At 29.1% G+C, this 25,194-nt stretch overlaps 1 protein-coding gene across 2 annotated transcripts in view; it reads right to left on the reverse strand.

The window, feature by feature from the left end:
- The window catches only part of LOC111620430 (3-methyl-2-oxobutanoate dehydrogenase [lipoamide] kinase, mitochondrial-like), a 58,738-nt gene that overhangs the window by 10,010 nt on the left and 23,534 nt on the right, over positions 1 to 25,194 (reverse strand). For both annotated transcript variants that reach the window (XM_023362352.1, XM_023362351.1), the window contains exons 3-9: positions 14,546 to 14,656; positions 14,423 to 14,470; positions 5,414 to 5,533; positions 4,901 to 4,999; positions 4,747 to 4,820; positions 2,313 to 2,441; positions 2,115 to 2,207 (exon numbers count right to left, since the gene is read on the reverse strand). In XM_023362352.1, the coding sequence (XP_023218120.1) occupies positions 2,115 to 2,207; positions 2,313 to 2,441; positions 4,747 to 4,820; positions 4,901 to 4,999; positions 5,414 to 5,533; positions 14,423 to 14,470; positions 14,546 to 14,656 (674 nt within the window). The remainder of the gene's footprint in view (positions 1 to 2,114; positions 2,208 to 2,312; positions 2,442 to 4,746; positions 4,821 to 4,900; positions 5,000 to 5,413; positions 5,534 to 14,422; positions 14,471 to 14,545; positions 14,657 to 25,194) is intronic.

Raw genomic sequence — 25,194 nt, forward strand, 5'->3', positions numbered from 1 at the left:
TGGATATGGTTTGGTCATTAGCGAGATCCAATTTTGTGTTAGGAGTAGTTCTCAAGTCTGAAAATTTTCTTTGGTCAGAACACATGTGGGATGTGGCTCCGCTGTCGAGACACCAAGCATCACATGGCATTCCAGTGTGAAAAGTAGACTCACGTGTAAAAAAGGTTCCGCTGTCGGGTTTGCTGGATCTCGGTTGATTTTCTTGTTTCTTCTTTTTACGACAATCTCGTTCTCTGTGGCCAGGTTTTTTGCAAAAATTACATCGCAGTTTCGATCCTTGATAACGGACGGTAAGCGCATCATTATTTTGCGATTCGCGGGAAGATCGTCCTTCGTATTCCTCAAAGATCTTAACTTTTAGGGTTTCGAGCTTCGGAAGGTCGTCTCTCGTTTCTATCGCAGTGCGAAATGTATTGAAACTGTTGGGTAAGCTGTATAGCAACAACACTGAGAGAAGTTCCTCGTTCACTATGATTCCCAAATCGGCTAGCTTATCAGCAGTGTCCAGGAATTTGGCGATGTGATCGTGCAGATCTCCTCCTTCATGTAGTTTCGTGAGAATTAAGGTCTTTATTAAGGAGGCCTTCTTCGCTGGTCCTTGAGACTGGTAAATCGATTTGAGTTTGTCCCAAATTTCTTTCGATGTGCTGCAGTTTCGTATATGTTTTAGCTCGGGCGGACTTAACATTAATATCAGACTCGATCTTGCTTTACGGTCGTTTTTTGTCCAGGCATCGTGTTCTAATCGAGACTCGGGATTACTGGCGATTATGGTGGGACAAAGTACCGCTCCGTTAGCGTATTCCCACACGCCATCTCTTTCGAGTAAGGCTTCAGCTTGAAGACTCCAAGTATCGTAATTTTCTCGATTTAATAACTCGATTTTGAATGAATTCATCATTGCGAATGCGAGGATCGATAGACCAAATAATAAAAGGCAAAAGATACGAACCAAGATGTAGAACTAGTTGAACGAAGATCTAGTTGTTCAGTTCAGTTACCTTGTAGTGTTAGTGTCTGGGCCCATAACCTGTGGTTAATTCAGAATCAGTGGAGAGACACTCAGATGAAAACATATTAAACTGGTTAAGGTATCTTCCTTTAATATATGAATTAATGTACAAAAGTCTTTACATAGCAGTAGGACGAACGTCCGCACGTGTCGACAGTCAGTAGTTCTAACAAAGGAACAGGTTAAGACAAAGGGTCATAAAACCTTTTGTTTGGTTATTGGGTAGGTCCCTCTAGTGGGTCAAATTGGTATGCGTCGAGAGTATCGACAACCTCTAGTGCCAAATTGATTAGGTAATTTATTTAGTAATTAGCATTAAAATATCCCGATTGATTTCCAGCATTCGGTTGGTGTGTTACTATATTGGATATCAGGTTTGGAGATGTTTATTTGTATGTTTTGAACTAGTCTGAATGTTAGCAATAAAATGTGATGAAAACAAGCTATGCCAGACTATGAACATACTTCAGGGACTGTAGGTTGGAGACCCTTGCAATAAGCAAATTCCATTTTATTTCATTTAATTAGTATTTTATCTTTTGATGTTTCTATTATTGCATAAGTCAATAACTCCCATAAAATATATTATATTATCTGGGACTATATTTAGGTTATATTCACATAACTTGGATTGTAATTTTCATATGCCATCTGAAAATAACTACAGATACATTAGTCCCTTGATATTATAAAGCCATCTTAGTAGATAATCCTGCTATCAAAAGGTTACTTTCCTAATTAGTTAAGTATTAAATGAAATTTAGAATATATTAAATTTTTATATCTTTAAAATTTTGTTTTCTTGTTCAATAAAATATTGATATATAAAAAAATATTCAAAGGCATATTTTAAACTGTTTAAAAGTTGTAAGAACTGTTAGTGGAGTTCTGTGATTTTCTTTCTAATTATATATGGCATAAATTGAATATAAATAATTTATTACATGAATCTGACATTTATTTGCTGTGACTATTGTATGGTAATAGCTGATTTTGTCAAATTTCAACTTTAAGAAATTAAAATTGTAATGAGTTTGGTCGATTATGATAGAAATTTAACATATTAGCTTTAATAGGAAATAAGAATCAAGATAAAATATACCTTATTATAAAATCCACATCATTGTTGGCAATTGTTATAGTTATTGGAGGTAAACTTTGTTCTGGTGTATCCAAATTGTTTTCAATTGTTGCTCTGTAAATTAAAAATGTATATTTTTATTCATTTCTACAAATTCATTTATTTATTTCTGTAAAAGCATCTCAATTCAAACAAATTTCAAAACTCAATAGATTTTACCTGACAGCATTTTTTAGTAGTTCTGGTAGTATGTAATCAAGAGGAGTTTGAATATAAGGAAAAGTAGCTCCAAGATGACCATTAACTTTGATCGGAGGTGCTTTATTGTATTTATGCATTGCAATTTGTCTGCAAAAGAAAAATTTATAAAATATATCATGTTCACAGGTTTTATTTCTGAGCTCAAGCTACAGAAATAAAATTATTAAAGTACTAAAAATTACAATTGTTAACAGTAAATATTTGAGTTAAAGTCAGAAGAACATCTGAAAAATAATGTACTATCATACTTAGTTATTAAAATTCAGTTTAATTTTGATAATTATCAGAATTTTTAAAGATAAAAACTAAGTGAAAAACAGAAATTGCTAAATTTTCCAAAAATTTCAGAAGAAATTATATTTTTAATAATTTTATATTGTTGATATCATTTTCTGCAATGATTAAATGTTTGTAACAGGTCTAAGCTACTAGAAAAAATTTTTCAATTAGTAAGTATGCTAGCACAAATACAAATTACAAAATTAAAATTCATATAAATCTTGCTTGGCCAGGAAGCATCTGAAAAAAATTTATAAGAAAAAATAATATTATGTATATTCTTCATCCTGTGTATCAGTTGAAATCAAACTTACTCTGCAGTCAATTTTATATGAACTTAAAGAGGCAATTAAGAATGCATTTTGGGAAATGAAAAGCATTTCAAAATTAGATTATTTGCACAAAAATAGATATTAAGCATTTCAAAAATAGATTATTTGCACAACAGACAGATATTTCACAATAATAAGCATTAAGTTTAAGCATATGAAAGAATTTGCAAAAAAATGTTTACCACCTACTGTTAATCCTTGATTGCTTTATAAATAAGAGTTGGTAACAATGCTTAAAATTTTTAAACTAGACCATTATAAAAAAGTAAAGTCATATTTAAATAAATAATTTGTTCAGTATATTTGAATTCTTTGTATGCATTAACTTCAGTTGTTCATTTTTTAAAATATTTTAAAATTTGTAAAAGAAAAAATGTATTGCTTTTCAAGAAGATGAACATTTAACAATATTTTCCTTTAAATAATTGAAGGATCTTTAATAAAATGGTTTTTCACTGTTTATAAAATAAAATACTATATGAGACTGTAAAACCGCTTGACTTCTCAATTTTATGAATTTTATTCAAATTTATCATATTAAAGATAAAAATAATGCAAAAATTTGCTCTAGTACAATTTACTGAATTGTATACATAAATACAATCTACACTTTCATTATCTAAATTTGTAATGAAGACAAATTTTAAATAAAATCAAAATTACATTCATACATTTCATAAAACAACTTCAAAACTATTCATGTTATAATACTATTTTGTTCTATTAAAACGAATTCTACAATAATTAAAAATTCAAGAGATAATTATTGTAAATTAATTCAGTAATTGGTAATATTACAGATTCATTTTCAGCTACTTAAATGGATAAAATTGAGAAGCAAGAAAAATAATACAAAGTACTGAGATTAAAAAAATCATCATTAGTGAAGTTCAGAAAAATTAATAAAAGAAGCAAATGTGAAATAATAAGTTAAATTTGTACCATAAACTCATACAAAAGTAATAAAAATATGATTTTATAAGCTTTAAAACAAAGCATGCAAGTAATGTAATTTTGTATACAAAACAGTAATGTTACAAATCTGAAAATAATGAAATAAGGAAAATAAGAAAAACTAGTTATTTCAGGACTAAAGAATATAAAACTGGGAAAACAGAATATAATAGCTGAAATAAAAAAAAAATGACAAAATTCTGTAAAAATGCAAAATCTCCAGGGAACTACAAGGCTGCCACACCAAGCAGGCCTGGGCTGTAGAGGGTTAATCACATAGCTGCTCTCACTTCATCTGGAAAAGCTGTAAATCCCCAGGCCTGGAACTTTTACTCACCTTATCTGTAAAGAAAGAGTTTCAGGAAGAAATGATTAGTAAATAGTATATTTTCTTCTTGCTGAAGATATAAAGTCTGAACATTAAAAACAGCTGCTACTGGGCAGCTTGGATGCTAAATTATCTCGCGACCTGAAAATATATACCTGTCTAGGATTTTTGAAATTTGCAAAAACTAAAATTTGTTTTAGAAGGGAAAAAAAGCTATTTTTAATCTAATCTGACAATTACTATTAAGTTGATAATCCAAAAATAAAGGGGAAAAAATTGAATTAACACACTATTCTTAATTAAAAAGCATGCATTTTGCAAGATTCAGAAATATTTATTATTTAATTTATAAAACATGATTAACATTCAACAGAGATTACTAAAAAGTTTACATCATTAACACTTATTATAGACAAAAATAAACAAATATTTCTGAATATTTGCAAAAATATTATATAAAAAAGGATGGTGCAATGATAATCTCAAACGTATACATTACCTAACAAAGTCTGCCCAACTTTCAATTAACTCTTTTGGTTTTAAAGCTATATTAATTATTCCAACGTGATTTGCCTGAAAAATAAAATTACTTAAATCTGTCAAAAGGTTAAAATAAATTTATAAATGTGATCATTTCTTCTTTCTAAACTTACTTTTTCATCATGCATAGCTATCTGATGTTCAGCTAGCATCCGAATTCCCAACCTCGAAGTTAATGTTCTATCTAAGAAATTTCTTATCAAATCTTCATTCTGTAGAATATTTTAGATAATAAATTTCATTTAAAATTGCTTAATGATTCTGAAAAATTTAGAAACACTTACTTTTAAACAACATAAATTCAAATTTAAATAAACAAAAATTAGGCTTTTATTAAATGACAATATAATTTGAACATTAAGCTCATGAATAAGTTTCTAATTGAAGGTTTCAAGTGTAAGAGACAGTGCCATTTCCATTACAACATTATAATGCATGCTAATAGCCAAACAGCAATGTATTTCAATTTAAATATTATATATACTTTTTAGCTATAACATGTACTGTACTTTATTCTGATTATGAAGTTTTCTAGTTTTACTTTAACATGTTTTTCCTTTCTCTCTAAACTTTCATTATGGCACCATCTTCTACACCCAACCCTTCAATTCATTGAAGTTATTCACCTGTATATGTTTTCGACATTCTCGAAATCCAGATGCAAGCTGAGTTACAACATCTTTATGGTCTTCCAACAACCCTCTTAGCATTTCTACATATCTTTTCTCAGCATCAAATTCTTTTATCTGAAATTAAAGTATTCAATATAAAAATAAATATTTATAATCAATTTTCATATCAGTCACTGGCATCTGATACTAATTACTAGGTTTTTGCCTGTTGCTAATGGATGAAATAGTAAACCATTAGTTAGTTACTGATAAAAACCCTAGTTTTTATGACAATTTTTATATTAGAATGTTTTCTGTTTGCTATATTAATGTTTTAGTACATATTAAACTGTTTTAAATTAACATTTCCAAAATTTGAAGTAGAAAACCAATACAAAAAATTAAAATGCACAATTATTATAAAAATAACTGAAAAGTTTTTAAAAATCTTTTTGGGTTTCTTATAAATATACATGACCAATGAAACCTGATACCTTAAGCTAATACATCTACAACAGCCATAAATGATCGAACTATATTTTGGATAAATAATTATAAATTAGAAATGAATTTGGTACTAGAGTGAGGTGTTAGGTGCCATCTCTTATTAAAATTAATAATTAGTATGTAATTAAATAATTTAGAATAGCGTAACTGGCAACACATCCGCAGGGTAAGCAGGAGTTGTGGGTTCGAGTCCCGCTTCGGGCCAATTCTTTTTTCCAGTTTATTCTGAATTATTTAATTAAATATTAATGTATTAATTTTAATAAGAGATGATGTCTAACGCCTCACTCTAGTGCCAAATTCATTTCCAATTTATAATTATTTATCCAAAATATAGCCCAATCATTTACGACTGTTTTAGATGGGTACTTATTCTAAACCTACTGAGACTAAATATAGTAGAAATGATAATCTATAAAAATGCTTATTTATAATTCATATTGTAACAACCTGGAAAAATTTTTAATAAATTTATTTACTAATGAAAAATTTTTACATTAACTTTATTTTTATTAGTGTATATGTTAATTTTAAAAACTTCCTTATTAGTTAAATTTTTTAAAAAACTGTTTCCACCCTGTGGGCACTAAAAGGGCTTCTCTTAGCAAGTCCATTATGGATTCAATCAGGCCCACAATGTGATGGCTAGATGGTGAGGGACAGGACCTGACATATCTGGACAGACCTCCACCTAAAAAATTCCTGGGGCTTTTTCAACCTTTCTGGATTCGACTTTGGGTCCCCAAAGCAATACGCTGCCATCTTGATTGCTTGACCATTCAGCTGTCTATTAGTTAAATATAGATATGTCTTTGTCTATTACATATATTACACAGACATATAGTGTCTATATTTCAGACCAATTCTGAATTATCACATTTACCTAATATCAACAGACAACTCTGCATTTTTAGTTCTAAATGTATCAAATTGTCTATCATTCTTTTATTAAATCAAATCTTTTCTTTTTGTAAGAATAAAATTATTTCATATATTTATATTAACTATCAGGAAGTGATAATTATAACTCATTTCTATTACTAAGTAATAAAGACTAACTAACACAGGATAACATATTTTGTGTATATGTTACCGCTGAAGCTCGAAATCCGTTAATGTGTACATTACCTAGCTAATCTGCAGATTAACTAGGGTGATCCGTTAAAGCTGCGAAAATTGTTCAATTTCTCAAATTACCTAGGTAATTTGCAGAGTATCTAGGTAATCTGCACATTAACGGCTTCCGTATCGTTAAAGTTCAAAAGTTTGTTTCTTTCACTTCCTTTCCCCACTCCTTCTTTTTACGTAGATAAATTTAAATCCTAGAATGCAAGCAAGCACCGAATTGGTGAGTAAAATCAAGAAAAGATTCTTCGCAAACCTCTTTAGCGAAGATTTAAAATATAATACGTAGTGTTTTAATAACAAACCAAAGTATGATTCCATAATTGAAGATGTAAAGCAAATAAAAGTTTCCAAGAAGAAAGAATCATCTCGAGATTATCAAATAATTCAAAGGTGTGATGTGTTGACTGTACGAGGCTGTGAAAAACTCATTGAGCCGTTGTCAGATGCGCGAGAAAGGTTTGAAAAAGTTTGTCCATGCCGGAGAATTGTTTGACATTCGATAAAAACTGAAGAAGACCTTGAAAAATTAGAAGATTCACAAGAGACTGTGATTATGAGATCACAGTCAAATCTTACTCAAGAGGACATTCCGTTATCCCCCGCTTCTACAGAATCACCTATAGAAATACAAGAATTTACCGATAGTAATCTTAAACTGCCTTCTATACCGTTGATTGATGATGCAGTCACGAAGAATATTCAGTTACCCTGCACCTCCAAGGAATCGCCTCTGCAAGTTGAAGAAGTCATCACTGAGTTACTCTCAACTTCAGCAGAATCGCCATCACAGTTTCGTACGGAGCCTGTAAAGAGCACTATACAAGACATAGTCTGTATTGTTTGCTCAAAAGCAGCATCAAGTGCTCACAAGTGTAAATCGTGTAATATGTTTGTTCACGCAGTTTGTGGTGAAGTAGATCCTAAAGAGGAAGGGTATGGTAAGAATGTATTGTGCATCATCTGTAAAAAGAATATGGATCAGAAAATACAGCGTGATGAAGCCAAGAAATGTTTAGAAAAGCAAGCAAAGAAAATGTTAGCAGTTTCTAATGCAAAGCACCCAAACGTCGATGAAGGTTTCGCTGTGAGAATTAAAGTACCCGAAGAAGACAGAGCAAAAACTGATGCACGTTCAATTTTAGCTGTGGTTCTTAGTAAAACAGAGGATGGCTTTTATAAACTTGATACTAAAACAGGTATTTTAAAACAATTGTATGCAAAATCTGAATTCAGTGTTTGCAAAGAGAGATTTTTAACGAAAGAAGATGGATGTCCCTGCTGTAGAAATATCTTTACGTCAAACAGCAATAAAACAATCCCTTGGTACTGGGCAGGGTTTCAGAAAATGTGACTGCAAATCTAAATGTACCACAAATAGGCGTGCTTGTCGCAAAAACCAATTGCTACGTAATTCAAAGTGTCACCAATCTTTAGATTGCACTAATAAGTAAGTACAATTTTATCATATGTTTTGCAAATTCATTTCCCTAATTGTAGTAATATTTTAAACCGTTTGATTTTTGTATTAAAGTTTTTTTAATTGATTGATGATTGATTCAATCAACTAATTTGTTGATTGTATTAACTTGATTCTTTAGATATTGAAAATTAAATAAATAACATTATGTTAATTTAAGCGTACAGAAACGTTGCTGTTGTTCCAGCAAAAATCTTATTTTCACTTTACTGAGTGCCTAGTAGGTAATTTGCAGATTACCTAGATAATCTGAACATTACCTAGGTAATTTGAGAAATGGAATAATTTTCGCAGCTTTAACGGATCACCCTAGTTAATCTGCAGATTACCTAGGTAATTTGAGAAATGGAATAATTTTCGCAGCTTTAACGATCACCCTAGTTAATCTGCAGATTAGCTAGGTAATGCACACATTAACGGATTTCGAGCTTTAGCGGTAACATATACATAGAAAAATATCTAAAACAAAAACTTTTAGACCAAAATTTATCATAACTCATGCATTCACCATATTTAACTGTACACTAAATAAAATTAAAAATAAAAATAAAATACAAAGGTCACTGCATAGTGCCAAAATCAATACTTGGCAACACTTTTATTAAAGTGGTGATAAAAATATAATACTGGCAATAGCAAATGGCAATAAATCCCCAAGTCCACTTATTTTGATATTCAGCTTGAAATTGAATCACAAAGCATATTTCAGAAAAAAAAAGCAGCTCCCTTGCCTTGGGAGTCCCATGCACAATACATCTAACAATTTCATGACATCACACAGCAAGTTTGAGCAGAAAAGTTGGAAGTGGCATTGAGAACCAAAGGCACTTTTCTGCAATGCTGCCAGACCTGTTTCCAGATTGAGGATTTTTTTTATCAACACAGACAGAAAATTTGGGGAAGTTTTTGGGATGACTTTTTTCACTTTGACCTTTTTTCAGTAGACTAATACAAAAGTTTTGACATGACAGAACCTGTGAAATACTATTTAAACATTGTGATCAAATGTGTTATTCAGAATATTCACTAAAAATTATTCAGAAATTATTTTTATTGCTAACTTGTAAGTGACAGCTTAACATGTTACTTTTGCTTTCCAGATGCCAAATTGATAAGGCTACTAACATCTGCATTAATTACTAAGTAAAATTGGTGGCAATAAATAAATTTAAGTGGCAAAAAAATTTAAAACTGGAAAAATGGTTGGTGATATTTTTAAGTTTTCCAGAGAAAGATAGAAAGTGCATGTTACACCAACCAGACAGCTATATTATTATATCATCTGCTGAGAATATTAGTACAAATATACACACCAATCAAAACCCAATATTAAGCAAATATACACCAACAACGAGTTTTGATTGGTGTATATTTGTATATCTATACCCAGTGCCGTAACTAGCCATCCCTGTGCCCTGTGCAAGAATTTTCAATTAGGCTCCTTAATTAATTAGGTTTAGGAAAATAAAACAAATACATGCATTTTGAGCTCCCCTTTCAAGTGGGCCCTGTGTGGGTGCACCTGTTGCACCTGCCTAGTTATGGCACTGTCTATACCTTGCTGGGGTTGCGATGGCTGACTGAGTGCCTTGAGCGGATGTTTTATTTGCAATTGTGTCCCCAGTCGGCACCATAATAACTGTCGATGGTTATATCTTAAACTTATATATACCGGAAGAGGAGATCGGACCGAAGGTCCAGGCAGTGTAACCGGCAATGTGTCCGCAATGGTAAGCGGGAGTTATGGGTTCGAGTCCTGCTTTGGGCCAATTCTTTTCTTCCAGTTTAATCTAAATTAATTAATTACATATTATAATTATTAATTTTAATATGAGATGGCGCCTAATGCCTCACTCTTGTGCCAAATTCATTTCTAATTTATAATCATTATATCCAAATTTAGCCTGATCATCTATGGCAGTTGTGGGTGTAGAGAATATTAGTGTGACATAACTCTGAAATTGCCAATTTTGAGTTATATGCACCATGAGACTCCCAATCATTTACAGTAAAATATATGCCAAATATATGCCATGTCATTATTAATACAAAATCTTAAAACTTATTTAAATTTTTATGCTAAACTGACATAACTGAATTTAAAAATTACATACTAACTTGAAAGATAAGAAAAATCCAACAATGAGAATTACATAAGTTTCTTGGCTGTTATGAGTTTATTAAAAGAAAAGAACTTTTATATTATTAAGCAAAATAAATAAATTATGTATGGCACCATCTGTTATGAAATTTTGTTATAAAAACTTTATATTTTTAATTACTATAAAATGGCAAAAAGCTTAATTTTGAAGTAGGAATGAGTTTATAAAAGGTATAAATTAATAATAATGAGTAAAATAGTCATTAAGTCTAATACTACAGGAGATACACAACCCCCTTTATCTCCCTACTCCCTAGGCTTTTAACCACCAAAATTTAATAGCATCAATGCCTCTCATATACATGCCCCCATGCAAAATTTCATTACTTAATCTTTACCCAATCCTGAGATATTAAGCAAAGAAGATGCCAATGAATACACATGGAATTTCTTTGTCTTTTTGACGTTTTTGGATTTAGGTCTCAAAACGTCGGTAGATCTCAGAGGATCAAATTTAACACAATTCCAATACTTTCCCATGTTATGTATACATAACAGCCAGGAAAATAAAATTAACCTGCTAGAACACATTCAAGTAGGTGACCTAATGCAAGATTAATTGAATAACTCAAACAGATAAGTAGGAATGAAAGACTTTCGAATTATGGGAACAATTATCTCAAAACATTTTCAGAGTTATGTCACTAATGATCTTAGTAGGCAACAAAATCTTTGATGTCACATACTATCACATGACAATCATACAATTATTAAATATTGAATTTATAATTATTATGACTATAAATCTCATATTTAATTCTCTCTACGCTTGAAATTTTTTTTAAAGAAAGGTAAAATTGCAAAAATAGAAAAAAAACAGAGAATATTGCACTATAAATACTATCAGCTTTTAAGTCTTCTCAAATATCCAATGACATTTAGAAAAGTTAATACCTATATAGCAAAATTTTGAAATTTTACTTCTGGTTGTCTTCATAAAAAAAGGGGTTAAAAAATGCACACAAAATGTAACAATTACAAATTATTTTTAATTTTTAAGAGCAGGGCTGTGGAGTCGGAGTCGTGGAGTTTTGGTGTTTTAGCCTGAGTCGGAGTCGTCAAAAAATCTGCCGACTCTGACTCCCTTTTACTTACCAACTTGTTATGTATAGGAAACGGAATCGAAGTCGGTAGATTTTTACGCGACTCCACAGCCCTGTTTAGAGTATACAACTTATTTTCCATAAATCATATATGAAAAAAATTTTATTTTCATAGTGAAGAATGAGGAAAAAAATTATCATTTTGTTACTAAAAACCACCAGAATCAGAAAAGAAAAATGATAACATTTATTTTTATTTCAAGTTTATCAGAAATAAATAGCAGAAAATAATGAATACATGACACAAAATTAAAAGAATTAAAAGTTATGAATATATTTTCAATTAAAAATAAATTAAGTCATTTATTATTTATTAAGTCATTTATTCTTAATTTATTTTTTTGGTTAATAATTATTTCTAGAAAGAAATAAGAAATAACAGAAGTTAAGAAACATACTTTGAAATGAATGTTAAATTATATTAGTTGAATATTTTCATTTTTAAAAATTAAACTGAGATTAGAAGTAAATAAGAATACAACTTCAAATATTAAATGAGATAGAAAACTTAAAAATGAAAAAATTCACTAACAAAAAAATAATTGCAATATTTATTACAAATAAAATAATAATAACAGTATGCTAAATCTTCTAAAAAATGTTTAAAAACTTATAAAGAAACCAAAATAAAACAAACCTTGGAAGTTAAAATACTTGTTTACTGGTTGAAATACTTGGGTTTATTTATAAACTTAGTGACTAGAATATGTTTAAAGGTAAACAGAAAACTTACTACACATAAACATTTATTTGTTTATAAATGTTTTGAACTACAAGCATAATTATCAACAAGCCTGAAGATTTAGTAATTATTTATTAAATTTTATTACATTAAAATATTTTGAGTAAAAGTGATTATAAAATTTCTTTTAATTTAAAATAACTATAATAAAATATAATTTTTTAATATAGTACACTGTTTGGCATCAGTTAAAGTTTCTTAACCCTGATATAAAAATAGTTTATAGTACAATCACATTGAGAAATTCAGTTTGTTGATTTGAAGTTCTTGAAGTGGAGAAGATGCCAATAAAATTACTCTTGAAACAAAGAATTAAAGAATTATATAAAAAATTAGAGAATNAATTTTGTCTACATAATGAATCTATGAATTAATTTAGCCAAAAGTACAAAATTGGTAAAAGTTTTATTACAGCCATATAATAAAAGCTATAAATAAATAGAAAGTTTTACATTAGGAAAAAAATTTAGAACATATAATTATTACTGAAACTAAGTTAAAATTACAAGTAAAATGTTTAAAGCTGCAGCATTATTATAAATGTGTAACTTCATAAATGTAAAATATATTTATAAGACAATAATCATGACATTAAAATAAATAAAATCATAGTTTTTAGCATTAAACAAAAAATTTAGTTAATTTTAAATGTATCAAAATTGGTAATAATTTATTATACAATGAAAACAAAAAAAATTTCTAAATATATTTCATAAATAAAAAAAATATTCTTTTATGTATAGAAATATACGGTTATATTAAAGCTATTTTAATGTTAATAATGGCTGTATTTTATATCAATTTTTATTAACTTTAATTCTATTTAATCTGATTTTATTTATTTTACTAATTGACCAATTTTATTTATTTTACTACAAGTTCAAAATCACAAAATTTATTGTTAATTCTGTTTAATTATAACAAATTAATGAGTAACAGATATTAAATAGTGACAATATGAAAAATGTCATATTAAATTTGCTAATTTTTGTAAGATTTCTAGTTCTTAATGAAACAGTAGATAAAAACAATGAAAATTATTCATTGAAGAGATGAGAAAAATAAATACAAACTTAACAGATTTAGAAATTATCTACAATACTGTTTCACAACTGGACAATGTTGACAAAGATAACCAAGATATATGCTTCAGGAAATTCAATTAAACATGTAGACACAATAGCCAATTTTAATACTTGTAAAACCAACATACATGCTCTTCAGACAAATCTATATGTATTTGTAGTTCTTTTTAACTTTCTTTTCTTTTATATACAATACAGTTTCCTTGCAATTTAAACAATCCCATACAACTCTTACCCTCATGTTTTAAGTAATGACTATCATTAATAACAAAACAGCAGCAGCATAAAAAGTTGCTCTTAAACCTAGGTCTATGATAATGTATTGAGATTAGTACACTTGCAACTTGTTAGCTGCTTCCAAGCTCATCCCTCTCTCTCCCTTGTATAATTTTTTACCAGTTGGAAGACAATAGCAAAGAAGAAGGGGGAAAAATTGTAACAAGGTTGTTCTAGCAACATTAAAATAGCAAGAATTTTATTATAGTTGGACCAAGAAAAAAAAAAGGAACATTACACTGAAAGTTCATTATAAATATATTTGTACAACTAAAACATTTTGTCATTAGTTCCTTCCTGTAATTCCTCTAAGGAAGGGAACCATAATAATATAGTTTGATTGAGAAAAATCTAAAAGTTTGTTATAATGAGATTTCATTGCAATTTTTGTTTTACTAATTTTTAATTATATAAATTAATGAAAAAAAAAATTGAATTATTTTGTAGTCAGATATAAAAAATAAAAATATATACTGTAAATACTAATTCCATTAAAGTACTATAAATTTAAAAATTATGAAAATTAACAAATAATTTAAACTTACTGGAGGAAATTCAGTCAACATGTAAAAGGCTCTGATATAAAGTTCATGCTGAAAAATAAATATAAATTTTAAAAATTGAAAAATTTATGAATATCAAGTCAATATTAATTAGTAAATACATACCACAGCAAGAATTGTTGGATTGCAACCAACAATAAATGGCAAGCTGCGAAAACCAGAAACCCTATGTGCAATGCGAACTGGCAGTTCTTTATACAAATATTGAGCACTTCTCTAAAGGAAAAAGAAACTTTTATATGCTACATATTCAAGATAAGAAAAATATAAAATTTACAAATTTTATTTATTTGATATTAATGCTCTTCTCCAAGAATACTAACTTTTATAAATCTTATTGTACTAGAATAATAAATAAAAGATTTTTAAAAATATCATTGAAAATTTATTTTGAATAGAAGATTTTAATTTAATTTTGTGCCTAAATTTAGATACATACTTAATAAATATCTTTAATTCTAAATAAAGCATTTCAAATAAAATAAACTGTATTCACTTAAAAAATGATTAGTGCAATTATTGTTTCTCCAAAATTGACAATAATAGCTTTAAAAGAAATTAAAATTTTATTTCAGTTCAATTTCACTGACTTAATTCACATCTAGGTACAAATAGAATGGTCTATACCTGCTTAAGAAATACTGATTAAGACTTATTGCCATCAGATATTAAACTTTTTGACAATGACAACATGCATTCTATTTAAACTTTTTTATTGCACAAGTGAAGTAGTATGGATTTGTTGAGATGCTTCTATGCTTAAAGTGCACTCACTGCATAAATGTTCTCTGTTATGAACCTAAATTCTCTTGCTCTCATGAAAAGATTATATATTCAGTTCCTTTTTTTTTGGCAGTGTTTGGATATATATATATGTATAAACCTTATTAAATATAGCATCCAAGAAGTATGTGAAAGCAATGAAGTGTAAGAGAATGCTGCAGAATCCAAGATTGAAGTGAAAAAGGAACTTATCACAAAGCACAAAAGTAGGACGTGGTATTCGATCTGGTGGTCATATTTAAAATTCCGAAGAAGTCAACTGTGTGCACCATTCTTAACCCTTTCATACACTATACAATTTTTGTTGTCTGCTGTGATATGCTTTTGACAAAGTATATTTTTAATGAAAATTAATTTGTGATATATTGCAGGTGTAAATAAACTGTGATAAGCATTTCCATGTTATAAAAAAGTGGTGTATCATGTGTTACATCACATTTCCTGTCATCTCTCTCCCTCTGTTTTTTGTGCAAGTTTTGCATCTTCATACATTTCATCATTTAAATATTCCAAAGAAAGAATAGCTGCATTTAAGATTTGTTTTTTTGTTATGAAAAGATAAATTTAGAAGGTTCTAAGCAAGCAAGAAAAAAAGTAAAACATGTTTGTTGTTTACAGTGTAATAAAGCCTTTTTGAATACTGCAACTTAACTCAAAGAATACAATAAAATAATTAAACAAGAAATAAAGTTTCACTTTTCAGTTAGAATAATAAAAACTAAAAGAAATATGCAATTTAAAAATAAAAGTTTTTGTAAAAATTGTTATCTAAATACAGTATTAAAAGCTTCTTTCCAAGGATTATTTTGACTGTTTCTGTATTTTTAAATAAAAAAAATTGTTGCTTTGAGGTTTTTCAATTTATAAATGTTATATCCACATGCTTCATATATTTTAAAAAGGAATAAGCAAGATCACATGTTACTGAGGAGATAGAAAAAACTTCTAGTGTAAATAAATGAGAAGCAATTGGCTGGTGATAGCATAGCCAAGCAGGTGTTTAGTGACCTTAAGAAACTATCACCACCACTCCTCACTAAAGTATAGGAAATGCAAATTCCATTTTATTAAACAATAAATAAATATATAAATACTGTATATGTTCTAATTTATTGAAGTTGGTAATGTTTAGAGACTGGGAAGGGATTAATTCACTTTCCATTATCTAATGCAGAAAACTAATTTGGATTTTGAACAATTCAGAGATCAATTTTGGTCCCCTGAAATAAATTAAATTTGAAATTTGAGGCACCATTGTACGTAGGCTGTTTTTTTAACTCTGATGGTCCATAAAAAAAAAANTAAGTGACTCATACAACATGGAATTCATATAAAACAGAATATCAGCAGTGTTATGGGGGGTTGACTGTATATAAAAAGCCAGCCACTGTAAAGCATTTATGGGCCCATCCACTCTACCCATCAAACTAGCCATTGGCAGTGCAGTCATACCTTCTCAGATCCCTCCCAATAAATCAAAAGCTTGCACCCAAACAAATTACATACTCAGATAACATACTGTAAATACACACCACAGACTACATTAGAAAACAATACATATAAAATATATTACAAAAATTTTATTTACAAATTTAAAAAATTTATTACAATATATCAGATATCACACTCATTAACAAACAAAACAAAATCATATTTATCATAGATCTATCGATCAAAACAAACATTCACTACATACAAAACATATACTCATAAAATCAGTAAGTATACAAAAGTTGCCTAAGAAATGAAACATTTGTAAAGTATTAATTTGTCCTGCATTGTGTAATATTTATGGCATCATATTACATATATTACAAAGTCTAGGAAAAGCTCTTAAATCATATTTCTGTCACACTACTAAACTTAGAAAAATTTTTCATCTATAATACATGTTAACACAAATACACTAATAGCACACAAATATCATCATAAATATGATAATATTTGTGTGCTATTAAAATAAAATAATTGTTTTTGATAGTTAAGCTTTGATTTTGATCTACCATATCACTGATGTTGTTAGTGACAAGCATTTACTTAACCACCTTAATAATTATAGTATGGGAAAATGCTTTCATTACTCAAAGTATTGAGCGATCATAATTAATGTATCCCTATTCAACACTGTTTAAAGAGAAATTTTTTATTTAATAGTTCTAATGCAACCAAAAATTAATACCAAGATTCATTATGAATCTTTTAACGACTTGCATTTTAACTAAAAATTTGGAAATAGATAAATCACAGGACAAGATTATATTAATAAATTTAAGCAGTAAATAGTACAAAATGAAAAGTGTGTACACCAGTTTGATGAAATCTGTTTAAACTGATCTAAAATAATATAGTGAGTGATAAAAAATAGCTGAATATGATACTGATATTAAATGTCAGAATGGTTTCAAATTCATTAAGACATGGGAGGAAACCAGACTTATGCTATCTGTTTGAATGTATAAATATAATTTTTAGAGACTTTTTTATCTTCTAGTTAAACAATGCAATCTTATAACAATTCTTTCAGAATAAAAACTTTGATCCTTTGACCAATGATTGCTGACACTTATATTCTTCATGCTCCCTCAATAATTGGATTTTGGCTTTCAAATACTGTGCTGTTCATACAATTCATGATTATGCTACCAACTCAATATCTCAATAAATGAAAGCCATAGTGGAAGATATATACTTCAAACAAAATTAACAGAAAAATAACATTTTAAATGTAAAATTTACACTTAATATTGAATTAAAAAAATAATTTATTTTAATATAAAAATATTTTAAAAAACAATTAAAAGTCCACATTGATGAAAAAGTTCCACAAAGACTGAAGCATACAGTTCACAACAGACCTTTACTTGTAGGCTATTCACATTTTTCATGAACTATACAGGGAGCAGTATTTTTACAAAATGGCTACTTTATCTGGGTTGCTTGTAACTATATAGTGTGAGAATCTACGGGCCAATATTTTAGGTTGAATAGAAAATTTTAAAATTTCGTTAAACAATTAAATGTTTAACAAAGTTTGTTTGTTTGTGACTAACATTTATGTTAGTCACAAACAAACTCTCTTTCGATTTTTGAGGAAGTTCTTGACGAGAGATGCTGATTTTGATATCAACTCCACAAGGAAGTTCCTTGTTACTTCTCTCCTCAGATGACTTGAATAGCCCAAAATGATTGGTCGGACGAATATCCTATAAATAGGATCAACACCAATGCCCAGAAAACTGAATTTGAAAACAACTTCAAAGAAAGTTGGTATCTGAATAAAAAAGGAGTTTTTCCGTCAAATACAGGAAAATGTAGCCAATCCCGTCAATGACTCAGAAGAAATGAGTTATTGCATTTTCTCAAACCTGTAAACTCTCTCTCTTCAATTTTAGATAAATTTGATATGTCAATAAAATAGCTAAGGAAAAATACACTTATAGCAGATTTATTCGATAAGACCCTTGATATTTTAGAGATTGTTTAACATTTGTGTTGTATTTATATTTATAATTTTTTTGAAAGCATTTATATTATTGAATTTAAATAAATATGTTTATATATGATAAAGATGTTTCCAGACTAGTTCTATTTTCTTATCCATGAAAGATTTCAAATCCATCCTAAATTCATAAGCCACTCGGATTGGTATAATTTTCAAAAGATCGTGAGTTGGGATGCAATTTTTCTTTTCTTTCCTAACTGATGTCAGGAATCTTGATGTTAAAATGATCTTAACAATCTTTAAACAAAATAAAATATTTCCATCCTAAAATATGACCAGAGTCACACAGCCTCAATCTCACATAGTAATATAGGATTAATTTTATGTTGACTATCAGATATAATGATATAAGCTGTTTGTAGTTGTTTATCAAGATATTTTATAGGTTATTATTATTCTGTAAAGTATCTCCATAAACAGCTACAAGCAGCATATATCATAGTACATAAAATGATTACTACTATGATTACACTAGCAATAATAATTATTGATAGTGGGACACCATTTTATATGGTATTATTGAAACAAATGAGTGAGATTGTTCTATACATATTTGTGATCTTTATGTTCAAACATCAGTTTTGACATATATCCTGTAAAAATTACCTGCATTTTAAACTTTAAGGAAAAAGCTTATAAAATTGGCAGCATAACTTGTTCATGTAAAGCTGGACAGACAATTGGAAAACTTTTTTGACAATTCTTAGCAGTTGAATCCACTCTGTCCATCGATTACATTTATGAGTTTCTCCAAATTATCATGCGTTTTTCACTTGAGAATGGATTAAAACTTATACTGGGCTCCCGTATGGCTTTGAAATTTCAATTTGAAATGCAACAGAAACATTTGCTTTTCCTATTGCTTTCAATCTTTACTGCTGACAATATGCAAGAATGATTCAAACCACCTAGATAAAATAGTTTTGTTTTTAAACAGAAGAGGACATCTAGTGAAAAATGCAAATTGCTGGAGTCAGTGTTTATCCTCCCTACAGTCAACTTCCATTTAATCATCCTTTAAAATATATTTGTATTAAAATATAATGCATTAAATCTCTTTTTCAGAAACTTCTTTTTTCTGAATTGTATAATCTTGAAAACATTTAGAAAATAAACATTAATCTCATTATAAAGTCAGTAAAATGGATAAATGACAACTGTTTATATTAACCTGTCTTGATAAGTGAAATTCAAGATTTGTTGGCATTATTGTCAAATAAAAAGTTTGATTCCGTAAATTCAATCACAAGCATTTTATATAATAAAAAAAAAATACTTTAATGAAATTATCTTTTGCATCACATCAAACATTTATATTATTTATAAATTAACCATTAGTAATAGACCATTGATTGTGGATTGTTATATTATAAACTGAAAATCAAATTACAAAATCAATGAAGCCTTTAAAATATTACTTGGCTTTTTAATTTAAAAAATTTCTNGAAAATTTATTTTGAATAGAAGATTTTAATTTAATTTTGTGCCTAAATTTAGATACATACTTAATAAATATCTTTAATTCTAAATAAAGCATTTCAAATAAAATAAACTGTATTCACTTAAAAAATGATTAGTGCAATTATTGTTTCTCCAAAATTGACAATAATAGCTTTAAAAGAAATTAAAATTTTATTTCAGTTCAATTTCACTGACTTAATTCACATCTAGGTACAAATAGAATGGTCTATACCTGCTTAAGAAATACTGATTAAGACTTATTGCCATCAGATATTAAACTTTTTGACAATGACAACATGCATTCTATTTAAACTTTTTTATTGCACAAGTGAAGTAGTATGGATTTGTTGAGATGCTTCTATGCTTAAAGTGCACTCACTGCATAAATGTTCTCTGTTATGAACCTAAATTCTCTTGCTCTCATGAAAAGATTATATATTCAGTTCCTTTTTTTTTGGCAGTGTTTGGATATATATATATGTATAAACCTTATTAAATATAGCATCCAAGAAGTATGTGAAAGCAATGAAGTGTAAGAGAATGCTGCAGAATCCAAGATTGAAGTGAAAAAGGAACTTATCACAAAGCACAAAAGTAGGACGTGGTATTCGATCTGGTGGTCATATTTAAAATTCCGAAGAAGTCAACTGTGTGCACCATTCTTAACCCTTTCATACACTATACAATTTTTGTTGTCTGCTGTGATATGCTTTTGACAAAGTATATTTTTAATGAAAATTAATTTGTGATATATTGCAGGTGTAAATAAACTGTGATAAGCATTTCCATGTTATAAAAAAGTGGTGTATCATGTGTTACATCACATTTCCTGTCATCTCTCTCCCTCTGTTTTTTGTGCAAGTTTTGCATCTTCATACATTTCATCATTTAAATATTCCAAAGAAAGAATAGCTGCATTTAAGATTTGTTTTTTTGTTATGAAAAGATAAATTTAGAAGGTTCTAAGCAAGCAAGAAAAAAAGTAAAACATGTTTGTTGTTTACAGTGTAATAAAGCCTTTTTGAATACTGCAACTTAACTCAAAGAATACAATAAAATAATTAAACAAGAAATAAAGTTTCACTTTTCAGTTAGAATAATAAAAACTAAAAGAAATATGCAATTTAAAAATAAAAGTTTTTGTAAAAATTGTTATCTAAATACAGTATTAAAAGCTTCTTTCCAAGGATTATTTTGACTGTTTCTGTATTTTTAAATAAAAAAAATTGTTGCTTTGAGGTTTTTCAATTTATAAATGTTATATCCACATGCTTCATATATTTTAAAAAGGAATAAGCAAGATCACATGTTACTGAGGAGATAGAAAAAACTTCTAGTGTAAATAAATGAGAAGCAATTGGCTGGTGATAGCATAGCCAAGCAGGTGTTTAGTGACCTTAAGAAACTATCACCACCACTCCTCACTAAAGTATAGGAAATGCAAATTCCATTTTATTAAACAATAAATAAATATATAAATACTGTATATGTTCTAATTTATTGAAGTTGGTAATGTTTAGAGACTGGGAAGGGATTAATTCACTTTCCATTATCTAATGCAGAAAACTAATTTGGATTTTGAACAATTCAGAGATCAATTTTGGTCCCCTGAAATAAATTAAATTTGAAATTTGAGGCACCATTGTACGTAGGCTGTTTTTTTAACTCTGATGGTCCATAAAAAAAAAAAGACAAGTGTAAATAACAAAATGAATTTATTACCAAAAGTTAGAAACAAATATGGTTACTTTTCAACATAATCACTGTGAAGATTGAGGTATTTGTCATATCTGTGGACAAGCTTTTCCATCTCCTTGTCACAGAATGTTGCTGCCAATGACTTGAGATGGGCCCTAACATTATTTTGAAGATCATCATTAGTCTCAAACCTCTGTCCTCCTAGCCACTTTTTCTGTTCAGGAAAGAGGTTGAAGTTGCTTGAAACTAAATTGAGGCTATATGCTGGGTGTTTAAAGGCGGTGAAGACTTCCACCTTTCAGACTTCTACCCAGCTTGGAACTTTTTAATGTGTGAAGACTTTCACTTCTTTCCTGAACTGAAAACATGGTTAGCAGGGCATAATTGACAATCTTCAAAACAATGTTGTTAAGGCCATCATCCACAAATATGACAAATACCTCAATCTTCATGGTGATTATGTCAAAAAGTAACCATGTTTGTACCTAACTTTTGGTAATAAATTCATTTTGTTATTTACACTTGTCTTTGTTTTATGGACCACCAGAGCTTGAAAAAACCATCCTTGTAAGAAGGCTATTTTTTAAATAAGGTCCGTTTGTGAATGAGAGTGAGAATGACGCGCGATTGCAGCAGAGCACATGAGCATCTGCTTTCAGCATGCTTTGCACATGTTTAGATGCCATTTGCAACCATATGGTCTGTCTGTGTGCTGAACTGTAGAAGTTTATAATGTTTAAGAAAATTGAGTCGCCCACTGACTGTAAGATACAATCTGTTATTCAATTTCAGCAGGAAAAATCATGGTAACTGTCTTTTGGGACAGGAAAGGGACTTTGTTAGTGGATTTTATGCCAAGAGGCACAATCAATTCTGATGCTTATTGTGTGATGTTAGAAAACTCCACCGTACCATACAAGACAAGCAGCATGGCCTAATGTCTTCTGGTGGCAGGCAGCAGATTTCTTTGAAGTCGGAATTAAAAAGATTTTTGAACGGTATGACAAATGTTTGAACAAAAATAGAAATTATGTAGAAATGTAGATAAAAGTATGTAGAATATGGGAAAAAATATATTTTAATGATATTTACAGTATTTTTCTTCTTATTAAAAAACAAACCTAATTTAAAAAATAGCCCTCGTATATTATGTTTTTATAATTTAGTAAGATTAGTTGGAAATTCAATTTGGAAAAAACTTTTATTAAAATTCCTCCCAATTTTTCACCTATGCTTTTATTTCAATACTTTTTCTCATTAAAATTATATGGAGATAAGTTCAATTAAAAGAATATGTTTTTCAGCACTGCATTCCATTTTATGTGGGCTGGTTTAATAAACTAGACAAAACATAGACATAGAAAATTGCATTAGTAAAATTTTCCACTGTTTCATGCATGTTTAAGGGTCCATTTACACACAACAGTGACATGCCAGAACAGTGACCGTTTGGTGACAGTGAATACTCATCACTGTGCTGTGCTCGTCGTCACAGTGACGAGTATTCACACAACAGTGACGTGACCATGTTGTCAGTGAGTGGTCATGGACTTTTCTGAGGATGAATTGGCTATGATAGCTATACGTTTGGATGAAGAAAAAGAAATGCAATCAAGAAAGCACCACAAGTGGGTACATCAAGCATGGACAAAAAATATCAACAGAATGGAAGTTTCATACTCTTTATAAAATATTGAGATGATGAATCTATATTTTTTTAATATTTTTGAATGTCCCAACATACATTTCATATGTTATTAAACAAAACAGAGAAAATATTCATTTTGTACCCAATGTTCATGTATTTCAAATGAGATAAATCAAATAGAACAGAGTGTTGATGCACCATTTCAATTAAATGTTCGTCATCCATTAGAAAACAAAATTTACCATCAGTGAAAATATCATTCCCGTCAAATGTACTTTCACGGTACGGTCATGCCACTGAATGACACTGTGACAGACGAGTCTGGACAGGATGGTTTAAAACTAGGTCAACGATTTCACACAGGCAAAAATTCACTGCACTGTGCCAACACATCACTGTTGTGTGTAAATGGACCTTAATATTAAATAGGGTCATCTTAATCTGGAAAGTCCTTTATCTCTCACAGTCTTCAAATTGCCTTAAACTGTCTAAAGATGCTTTAAACAGTTTTGTCTAATAAGTGTGTCCACACCCTAATCAAAAATACAATAATGTTTGGATTACATTGTATTTTTGATGACTGATGATGACAAAAGAAAGATTTATTATTATCGGTATTCCTATTTCTTTAGAAAAAAAAATCAAAGCTTTGTTAACCTTTTGTCAGACACAACCCTGTCCTCAGGACAGCATATTTTTCTTATGTGCATTACTGATTCCAAGTGCATGGATCAGTCCAAAGGGTAAGTATACTTTTGAAAGGATGAGTGCACTAAACAAAACTGAAGTAAAGAGTGTTATGGTTTCAGAAAACAATGGTTTTTTTTTTCCTTAGAAGAAATATGTATAACCCATTCTCATTACGTATTGTGCTGCTTGTGTTATGGTGAATGTATGTAAAATATATAAGTAATTCTTTCATTTTTTCGTATTATTTTTACTTTTCTTTCCCTACATTTGTTAGTAAACATTAAGAATTAGAAAAATTTATTTTTGAATAAAAGTCAACATTTATTTTGTATTATAGATAATTGATAAATTATAAAGTAATAGTTATTATGTTTGTGTTTTTGTATTTTTTACTACAGGAATAGATTAAATCAGTAGTAAAAATTAACCATACAACTTTTAATTGCAAGTATGATATTTTTATAGGTTTATCCTACTATAAGATATGCCTTGCATTCTTTAAGATCATTTGGAAGAAAAAATGCAAAATGCCAAAAACTACTACACAAGATGAAAGTGAAGTCAATCTAAGTGCAGAAAAAATTTTAGACAGTGATCATGAAAGGGAATTGCAATATGTGATTCCAATGACAAGTCATACAGTGCTCAAAGTAGTGATATGTTATATTGTATTCTTTCCTATTTTCCTTATTGCCCATCTTCAACTGCCATAAACCATCAAGCTATAATTTGGCAATCTTCTTCTTCTTTGTGCCATATCAGATTACTGACGTCGGCGACACCCGGCGCAGATTAATAATACGCCAAGGTGTGTACTAGGGAAGGTTAGTACCCAGAGTGGTTTCCCGTTGCCTTCTCTGGGGCGCGATGGTAACATGTCTTATATCTTATATAACAATCGAACCTTGAGAACGTTAATATATTTTAAAAATGCTAGAAAAATATCCTGTCCTTCAACTTTTACAAGGTTAC

Source organism: Centruroides sculpturatus, unplaced genomic scaffold, assembly GCF_000671375.1.
Source record: "Centruroides sculpturatus isolate CEXI.00-Female unplaced genomic scaffold, Cexi_2.0 scaffold143, whole genome shotgun sequence".
NCBI classification, from domain to species: Eukaryota; Metazoa; Arthropoda; class Arachnida; order Scorpiones; family Buthidae; genus Centruroides; species Centruroides sculpturatus.